Raw genomic sequence first — 10,008 nt, forward strand, 5'->3', positions numbered from 1 at the left:
GCGCGTATTCATATGAAGGTACGATATAGGTGGCCTCCCCATCACTAGTTAGTAAAATTAAACAAAAAAATTCCGCACAAATAAAAAAACAGGCTGGCTGGAGAAATAATAATTTTTCAGCGCACAGACGAGAGTTTGCTACTCCAACGGCCGTGCGCGCCCATGTTGTGTGTGCAATGAACAAAGGCTGGATGAACATGCAGAAGAAACCGAAATACATTAAAACTAAGAGAGGTGTTGTAGTGTGATATTGCAATTTGCATAAAAATGAGATTGGGCGACGACGTCGCGACGACAACGACAACAGCAACGACGACGACGACGACTGTAATTAAAATGCAAAGAATGTACGCACTGCTGCTACCAACCTTGACATTTTGGATTATCATTATCAGCAGCTTACATTTGCCGCAACCGTCGCAACAAATAACAGTAACATCATCAACAACAACAGCGCCATGCGATCGAAGTCGCAAAGTTTTCACCGATCCGTATGGTGAAATTAGCGATGGTCCAACCGGTTATAATTATACACAGGATTCGCATTGTGAATGGCTGATCAAAGCGAAAAATGATAGTCAATTCATTACGCTAACATTCCATAGCATGGGCACCGAGTGTTCCTATGATTACATTTATGTATACGATGGAGACTCCTTCAATTCAACGCTCTTGGGCAGCTTCAGTGGACGCACACAACCCCAGCGTTTGGTGGCACGCAGCGGTAGTGTAAGTAGACACCTCTCCCCTCTTATAATCAATCCCATATATTAGATTACTAATTGATTCTTTTGCAGATGTTGATACTGATGTACAGCGATACAAACTATGTGCTTGATGGTTTTCGTGCTTCCTATTACATATCAAATTGCCTCAACAATTGCCACAATCATGGCAAATGCGTGGGCGACCAGTGTGTCTGCCATGGCGAGTGGGTGGGGCCCGACTGCGAGGACGAGGCGTGCCCACAGAAATGCGGCGAGCAACAGGGACGCGGCAAATGCCAGAAAAGCATTTGTCATTGCTCGCCAGGCTACAGTGGACGTCTGTGCGATCTCAGCGACAATCCAACAGGGAGCAGCTGGCGTTGGCTAGCAACCGATGCCGAGGGCATGACACCGAGAGCTGCTCACACCGCCGTCTACATTGAGGACGAGGATTCGCTATTTGTGTTCGGTGGCTATGATTTGAATAATGTGATCAATACGCTGCAAATCTATCGTTTTCGCACCAGCCAATGGGTGGATGAATGGAATATACCGCTGCAGAGCAGGAGGCACTTTTATCATCCGCAGAAGATTGACCATACGCTGTTGAAAGCGGTGCTGCAGCACAAGAACGAGGATGAGGCCAAGCTGTGGGGTCTGACCAGCGATGTGAGCTTCTTCCGCAACATACTCTATACGCTGGCTGAATCGAATCTGCATCAGCGACGCACACGCTCCTCGCTGCCGCTGACCACAGTTAATGCGAATTCAACGGACGAGGAACTCTCCGAGTATCTGGAGGATATACTCGAAGAGGTCACCGATCATAAGCCGCATGGACGTTATGGTCATGCGGCAGATGTTGTTCCCGGCGGATTTGTAATCTATGGCGGCAAACATGCTAATGGTAGCTTCTACAGTGATCTCTGGCAATATAATACAGTCGAGACGGGTGGCAAATGGAAGCAAATGGCTATTAGATCACAGCTGCAACCGCCAGCATTGGCAAGGCACACGCTAACCACAGCTGCTGGACACTTGTATTTGTTTGGCGGCAGCGTGGAAACTGGAGAATTCTCCTCCAGCATTTATCGCATACCATTACCACTTAGCGAGGACTCGCAGTGGCAGCTGGTTCAGCCACGTGGAGGCAAAACGCTGGACGTGCGTCTGGCGGCACACTCAACGGTTTACTACAGCGCCACCAATTCGTTGATTGTGTTTGGCGGCATTATGACCAGCTTGGCACGCTTCTCCAAGCTATCCGATCGCATTTTTGCCTTTCAATTGGATCAGCTGCATTGGACAGAGATCCTTTATCCACGCACCGCACTGCGCGACACAAACATTCCACGAGAACGCGCCTTTCACACTGCCACCATATCGGGCAACTATATGATTGTCTTTGGCGGCTACACGCATCGTCATAACAAGGATGAAATCTGCTATGATAATCAGATGTATTGGTATCATTTAAGTTGTCACATCTGGATCAATCAGGTGGTCACTGCCGACGACAGCTTGTACCCGAAAACGCAGGGCGTCTTCGCTCAGGCGGCTGCACTACGTCGCAATCACACGCTGCTCATTGTGGGCGGCTATCATGGCAATGTGAATGCCGATCTCTTCGCCTACGAACTGCCCCAGGTGCTGCGTGTGGAGAATACACTCTACAATCACAATCCTGAGATGTCGTGTCGCTTGCATGGATCTCACACCGCGTGCTTGTCGAATCCGGAGTGTGGCTGGTGCTCGGCGGACAGCAGTTGCTATGGACGCACCATTGGCGCCAATTGCACTACAAATCTGCAGACTACACGCTGTCCGGGCATCTGCCCCTCGCTGGGGGATTGCCATGCGTGTCTGGTGCATGGCACCTCGTGGGGAGGTGGCAACAGCGCCGCTGCCGCATTTTCGGTGGCCAGCAAGCTGGGCTTAAACGAATGCACGTGGTGTGTGCAGAATGCACGCTGTCATCATCGCGACGACAACTATGGCATCTGTGGCGAAAGCGCTGGCTGGTGGGGAGAACAGGGGACCGAGATTCGTGAGCCTGAGATGTGCACAAGGAATGATCGACGTCCTGGCTTAACCTACATTAAGTACAATTATCCTGTCAACTATACAATGCCCGATTATGTGGGCATTGTCAATGCCACCATGGTGGACTTTTCTTCGCCGCCACCTGCTGCGTATTTCGAGCAGCGTCAGGAGGGCGAAATGCTCGCCAGATTACTCGGTTTTGTGCGTCCGCAGCAGCAGTGGAGCACCAGCAATGGAAATAATTCGGCCATTCAGGTCTGCAGCAGCTATTCATCGGCAGTGCTGCGTGCTGGACTTGGCACGAATCTTGATACGCTGGAGAACGTGACCAGTCAGAGCTCGAATCAATCGTACTGCAGCAATGTGCAACTGCCAAGCACCGAGCAGCCATTTCTCATCGATTTCCAGGTGAGTATATATATATTATATTCATATTATAACAAAAATAACACCAAATTCGAATTTTCATTTCTTATTATGTAGTTGTATAGTTCTTCGTCCATATTCACAGTCTCTGAATTTATATAATTTTATATTATTATGTAGTCCTACTATATATATTTTTATTCAATTCCTTATAGGCCCGTCGTCGCATCGGTCAGAATAATATTTACAACATTTACCAGAAGACGAAGATGGAGCTGCAGCATTTGCACAATGGCCAGCTGAATGCTTTCACCTTCGAATATCTGGAACCCTACTATTCCGGCGATTGCAATCAATACTCCAACTGCTTGCACTGCCTCACAGATGCCTCCTGCTCCTGGTGTCCACTCACCGGCAAATGCCATCTCAAGTCGGTGAACGAGAGCGAAGTGTGCGTGGCACCCGAGGACAACCATTGGGCCTATTTGATCAGCCAGCCCAGTCAGTGTGCCAACTGCTCCAACTATGTGAGCTGCGAGGCTTGCGTCTCAACGCCTGGCAACAGCGAATGTGAATGGTGGCTGGATGATGCACGTTGTGGCCGTATAGGCAAATCAAACAGCAGCGTACGTGCGCTGGGACAGTGTCCACGCCCATGTCGAGAGCGTCGCGGGTGTGATCAGTGTCTGGGCGAGCGGGGACGTTGTGTGTGGTGCGAGGCGAGTGCGCAATGCTTTAGCTTTGCCGTCTACACCAGCGAGTATCAGTTTGGCATGTGCCGGGAATGGATCGACAAGGTGGGCACGACACCCGGGATCGCTGGAGCAACCGCAGGTGCATCCCCTTCTCAGATGACATCATTGATTATGCACTCCGATGAGCCGCGTGCGCTGCAACAATGCAAATCCTGTGAGCGCCATCGCAACTGCACCGCCTGCCTGCGAACGTTGAGTTGTGGCTGGTGCTTTGATCGCGACAATCCCATCGAGGGCATCTGTATGCAGGGCGACTTTAGCTACAGCGCCGGCAATTGTTCGCTGGCCTTGAACAGCAGCACACAGCACGATGCTGAGTGGGCTTATGCCCAGTGTCCGGATGTGGATGAGTGTGGACTGGGTTTGCATGATTGCCACAAGGAGGCCAAGTGCACCAACACTCAGGGCAGCTACAACTGTCATTGCCGGCGTGGTTACCATGGCGACGGTCGCAACAAGTGCGAGCGCACCTGCTACGAGACGTGTCAGAATGGTTATTGCTCCAATGCACCGGATTACAGTTGCAAGTGTGATCTGGGCTGGACGGGCAGCGATTGTGGCATCAGTTGTGGCTGCAACAATCATTCCACCTGCACAGAGCGGCTGGGCAAGTGCGATCAGTGCCAGTCGTGGACCGAGGGCGAACGCTGCGAGCGATGTCGCCAGGGCAGCTATGGCAATGCCACAGCGGCCGTTGGTTGTCATCCCTGTGAGTGCAATGGCCATGGCAATCAGGATTTGGTAAGTGGGACGCCAAAGCAGTTAAATAAATATTCTAATAAATCGTTCCTCTTCCTTGTGCAGGGCATCTGCAATGTGAGCCACGGCGAATGCTTCTGCAAGGACAATACGCAGGGACTCAAGTGTGATGTTTGCGCGCCTGGTTACTACGGCAATCCACGTGATGGCGGCCAGTGTTACTATCAGTGCGAATCGCGTGGCATTCTCACGAGCATCGGACGCAGCGCCATCGGATCGTATCAATCCTATCGCTCACCGTGGGGCGCCAGTCTGGAGGTGCGCGAATGTCTCTGGATATTGCAGCCAAAGACGCTGCAGGCTGATAAATCGCTGTTGCAACTCGAGTTTCAATGGAACTCGCTGGTGATGGACTGTGATGAGAATGCCGTTTACATTTATGACAGTCTGCCGGATCTAACAGGCGCTGCCCAACAAAATCAACTGCTTGCCGTCGTCTGTGAACCGTACAGCGCTGCAAGGATCATCGAGGCACGCTCTTCGCATGTCACCGTCTACTATAAACAGGGCAGCGAGCGGCGACACTTTGGCTTCAATGCTCTGTACTCGGTGATGAATTGTGTGGCTGGCAGTTGTCTGCATCCGCACATCTGTGATGCACAACAGCGTTGTGTGTGTCCCGCTGGCTATGTCGGTGCACGCTGTGAAGTGGAGATCTGTCCCAGCAATTGCCATGCGAAGCGGTTGCAGGGCTATTGTGACACAGAATATGGACGTTGTATCTGCAGTAATGCCAGCTATGCGGGTGCCGATTGTGGCACGCTAGTGCAGCGGAATCATTTGGTGTTAACCGAGCTGTTTAACACACAACTACTCAGCGAAGCGTTGGAACATTTAAGAAAGACAATACCACGTTTTGGGCACTCGGTAAATGCGGATCGTCGCGGTTCTTTGTGGATGTTTGGCGGCTATTCTCCGAGTCACGGGCCACTCAATGATTTTCGGCAATTCGACACCAAGAACGGCACTTGGTTGCAGGTTACCGTAGAGTCTTCGACGCCCGAGGATCGCATGCCACTGGGACGCTACTTTCATGCAGCTGAAATCTATGTGAAGAAACAAATCATTTACATCTACGGCGGCCTGGGCGCCAATTCACGTTTACTGGCGGATTTCTGGCAATTCTCCATACAGAATCAACGCTGGAGTCAAATCGAGCTAGAGGAGCAGCAGCAGCAGGAGGCGCCGCCAGCGCTGGCGGGGCATACGCTCTGCCAGGTGCGCTATCAGGAGCATGAAGCGCTGCTGCTGATTGGCGGCCTCAGTCTGAACAAGTCGCGTGCTCTGGAGCTGTGGGAATTCAATCTGGACGCGGGTCGTTGGCAACAGTTGACGGCGATGGGAGCTCGTCTGCCGGTGCTCTATGGACACAGCGCAGTGTATCATGTGGAGACGCATAGCGTGTATGTTTTCGGCGGCTATGCGGGCGGTAAAGCACAGAACAAACTTTATTCCTTGGAGCTGACTAAACTCAGCTGGTCGGAGCTGCCAACATTCCGTGAACTGAACTCTCCCGCTTCCCTGCTGCCGCGTGGACGTTACTTCCATTCCGCCGTTAGCACCGAGCACTACATGGTCGTTTATGGCGGCAGGACAACGCCCTATAATGCCACAGATGTGCTCTTGGCCTATGTGTATGCCTGCAATCAATGGGTGCGTCTCACCGACGATGTGCAACTGATTGGACGACTGCCGGTGGCCAGTTATGCGGAGGCCATGGCCATTGATGCGGACAGTGGCAGCATTTATGTGATTGGCGGATGGGATGGCAGCGCCACCCAAAGTCATGTGACACGCATTCATCTGCCCGAGGATTTGTGTCAGCTGTGGAGCGGTGGCAAATCGATTTGCCGCCATTACATGGGCTGCAGTTATTGCACTGTGCACAGCACCTACAGCAACAGCTCGCATTGCTTCACCCAGGGACGTGCGCCGTGTGCCAATCACAATGGCACGCTGGTCATCAACAACGGGCCCGCCTGCAATGATGTTTGGCTCGCCAGTCGCAACTGCTCCAGCTTTCACAGCTGCAGCGCCTGCTTGGCCGCCTGGCCTATTCATCACGAGGCGCAGCCGGCGTGCCAGTGGTGCGATCAGTGCGGTATTCGGGGTCGCTGTGTGTCCGCTAACGAGGAGTGCCTGCACAGCAGCGGCTGGTGTCTGAAGGAGCGCAGCGTCAGCGAGATTGATGAGTGTCCAGCGCCGCAGTGCCACCAGCTGGGCTGCGAGGCGTGCATGCGTCAGGTGTATCTTCCGCAGCTCTGTCACTGGGCGCGCACTGAGCTGGGGCATGAGGAGTGCATTGCTCACGATCTGGTGGAGAAGAATGCCTATCGTCTGGTGGAACAGTGTCCCGCTGCTTGTCACACGCACAGCAATTGCAGCAGCTGTCTGCAGAGTGGCCAGGATGCCAGCAGTGGCGACTGCAAATGGTCAACGATGCTGAATGCTTGCATCTCGCCAGCGGCTCAACCGCTGCTCTGCGCTGGCGGCGTTTGCGGTCTGGTGTTGGAGTCCAGCGAACAGGAACGTTGTCCGGAGCCGTGTCATGTGTACACACAGTGCTCCAGCTGCTTGGAGCATGCACACTGCGGTTGGTGTGCACGCGAAGGTTTCAATGGCGACGGCATTTGCACTGAGGGCGCACTCGAACATCGTCAGGAGTATCCGTCGGGGTCCACGTGTGATCTGATCTACAGCAGCTGGCGCAACGATTCGCAGCTGACACACGCCGATGTCGTTAGCTGGCACTATGTGCAGTGTCCGGCGGAGAATGAATGCGAGAATGGACATCACAATTGTGATGCGATCTCCGAGCAGTGTATCGACCTGGACACGCCCACGCTGGGCTACAAGTGCGTCTGTGCCGCCGGCTATCGCGAGGAGCAGCAGAGCTGTCTACCCGTCTGCAGTCAGGGCTGTGTGCGCGGCAGCTGTGTGCGTCCCAACGAGTGCAAGTGCGACTTTGGCTATGTGGGCGAGAACTGCAGCATTCAGTGTCTGTGCAATGGACACTCGAACTGTGAGTCGAGCAGCCGCCTGGACATTTGTCTGGAGTGTCACAACAACACGATGGGCGAGCAGTGTGAGAAGTGTCAGCCGCTGTTCGTGGGCAATCCTCGCGAGGGTCACGCCTGCCAACCTTGCCTGGAGTATTGCCATGGCCATTCGGATGTCTGTGTAGCCTACGATGCGGATCCGGCGGTCTTCAACATGACGCGCCAGGAATTGGAACGCATTTTACCCGAGGGACCCGCCCATAATGCCACCTGTCTGCGTTGTGGCAATCACACGGCTGGCGATCGTTGTGATAGCTGTTTGCTGGGCTATTTCCGGGGCAGCGAGGATCTGCAGCAACATTGTCGACCGTGCCAGTGCCATGGACATGGCAATGTCTGCGACGCAGTCACAGGCGAGAAGTGTAACTGCGCCAACAACACGGAAAGCGATGCCACCTGCACTGCTGGCGGTGGCAAGAATTCGGCGCAGCTCTGCTGGAGTGTGCAGTGCTCCAAGTGCCGCGACTCGTATGCGGGCAATCCCACCGATGGTCATCAGTGCTACAAGCAAATCACCGTGGAGTCGCGAATGTGCTTCGATGCCAAGCCAATAGGTAAGTGATAAGATATTTCTATTTAAAATACCTTATCGAAACTTAATGAATCTCTTCTATTACTACTTCCGCCTCCTCAGAGGAATGCAAGTCAAAGCCGGCTGCGTTGAAGCCTGGCCAGACAGTCTTCTTTGTGATCCAGCCACGTTTCATGAACGTCGACATACGCATCATCATCGATGTGACGCAGGGCGAGCTCGATGTGTTTATGTCGCCACAGGACGACTCTTTCATAGTGGAAACGAATCAAACGAACGGCTTCCATGAGATCTTGCTGGACAATCGCTACAACTGGGTGCCGAAGACCAAGCGGGAGCATCCGCTCAATATTGCTTTGCCACGCCACTACAATGTCACGCTGGAAAAGCTGTTTAGGCCGGAGCGACGTAGCAGCAGCGCCAGCAACGGAGGCCGAGATGGTGGACAGTTCTATGTGCCGCATCTGCACGATTGTCGCAGCCATGGCGTGCACACGTTGGTGGTGCAGGATCAATATGCCAAGGATCTTAGCACTCACGTTACGCTGAATCAATGCAACACTTTGCTACGTCTCTTTGGCCTCAAGAATCGCTTGGTGCTGACGTTGCCACAGCATGCGCATAACTTGAGCGCCACTCGGTTCTTTATTGCGTTGCGTGCTAGCGCGGGCCCCGAGCCGAGCTATGGCTCTGTGGTGTTTCGTCAGGATCAACTGCACATCGATCTGTTTGTGTTCTTCTCCGTGTTCTTCTCCTGCTTCTTTCTATTCCTCGCCCTCTGTGTCATCGTGTGGAAGGTGAAGCAGGCGGCGGATTTGAGACGCGCGCGTCGTCAGCACGTCGTGGAAATGTTGCACTTGGCTAAGCGACCATTTGCGCAGATCTTTCTCGCCTCTGCTAGCCTGGATATGGACAGCAGCCCATTGGCGCATGCCTCCACATCGACGACGACAACTCGTGCGATGCGTCAACGTGCACGTCAAGCGTTGCTCCTGCAGCAACAGCAGGGCCGCGAACATGCTGGCGAAGCAACTCAGATGTCACATCACAGCAGCAGCAGCAACCGGGAAAGCTCACGTCATGTGCAAGCCACCGAGATCATGCTGGTGGCCATTGAGCCCACCTGCGACAATCTGGCGGCAGTGGGCACAGTGTTTATCAGTCTACCGGGACGGTCCAAAGCACCACTAAGCATAGCACTGGGCTCCACACTCATCTCGTATCCCAGACAGTATCCGCTCAATGCACGACATTTTATGCGCGCCGCAGCGCAGCGACATCATCAGGCCTAAGATGAGGGAAACCTCGAGGAATGAGACGCCGTTGCAAATTGTAAGTGCTATTTATGTCTGTTGTTCCCTCTTCCCTTAGTCCGTCCCCTTAAAATCCTTTCTCTCTTTGAATGCGGCACAATTTTAGTGAATTTTTAGTTTATAAAAACCCAATAGACCCTTTGAAGGATCTACTAAGAAACAAAGCAAAGAAATGGATTACGAATTCCGCTCGTATGGCAATACTTATCGAATGTGTCGAATGTATACATAGTTTAGGCAATTTTTGTACATAAAACGTTTAGCTAACGCAAATATGTAATACATAAATACATACTACATTATTACATACATAACAAACACTTCGTAGAGAGATCTGAAGACAATTTAACCCTAAACCAAGTGAGAACAAAATTGCTGCAAAGAACAAAAACTAAAAAAAACAAAAGAACAATTTATACAAAGCAAAACAACAAATGGAATTTGACATATTATTCTTAAGCCTAAGATATAAGC

General features: G+C 52.3%; 1 protein-coding gene across 2 annotated transcripts; it reads left to right on the forward strand.

Annotated features, from left to right (window-relative positions):
• Positions 1-50: 50 nt before the first annotated feature.
• LOC117565882 (multiple epidermal growth factor-like domains protein 8) lies at positions 51-9,962 on the forward strand. Of its 2 annotated transcripts, XM_034245222.2 has the most exons (6): positions 51-729; positions 798-3,158; positions 3,332-4,612; positions 4,676-8,243; positions 8,324-9,553; positions 9,641-9,962. In XM_034245222.2, the coding sequence occupies exons 1-5, from the start codon at positions 268-270 to the stop codon at positions 9,511-9,513; spliced, it is 8,862 nt and encodes a 2,953-aa protein (XP_034101113.1). In that variant the 5' UTR covers positions 51-267; the 3' UTR covers positions 9,514-9,553; positions 9,641-9,962. The 2 variants fall into 2 exon arrangements, with proteins under 2 accessions (XP_034101113.1, XP_034101112.1); XM_034245221.2 differs by having other exon boundaries at positions 8,324-9,962.
• Positions 9,963-10,008: the final 46 nt, after the last annotated feature.

The sequence above is a fragment of the Drosophila albomicans genome, chromosome 2L (genome assembly GCF_009650485.2).
Source record: "Drosophila albomicans strain 15112-1751.03 chromosome 2L, ASM965048v2, whole genome shotgun sequence".
In the NCBI taxonomy this organism is placed as follows: domain Eukaryota; kingdom Metazoa; phylum Arthropoda; class Insecta; order Diptera; family Drosophilidae; genus Drosophila; species Drosophila albomicans.

Coding starts and splice junctions, on each gene's coding strand:
- LOC117565882 (XM_034245221.2), top strand. CDS start 268: ATGAGATTGGGCGACGACGTCGCGACGACAACGACAACAGCAACGACG. Junction 730..797: donor TGGTGGCACGCAGCGGTAGT/GTAAGTAGACAC, acceptor ATTCTTTTGCAG/ATGTTGATACTGATGTACAG. Junction 3,159..3,331: donor CATTTCTCATCGATTTCCAG/GTGAGTATATAT, acceptor AATTCCTTATAG/GCCCGTCGTCGCATCGGTCA.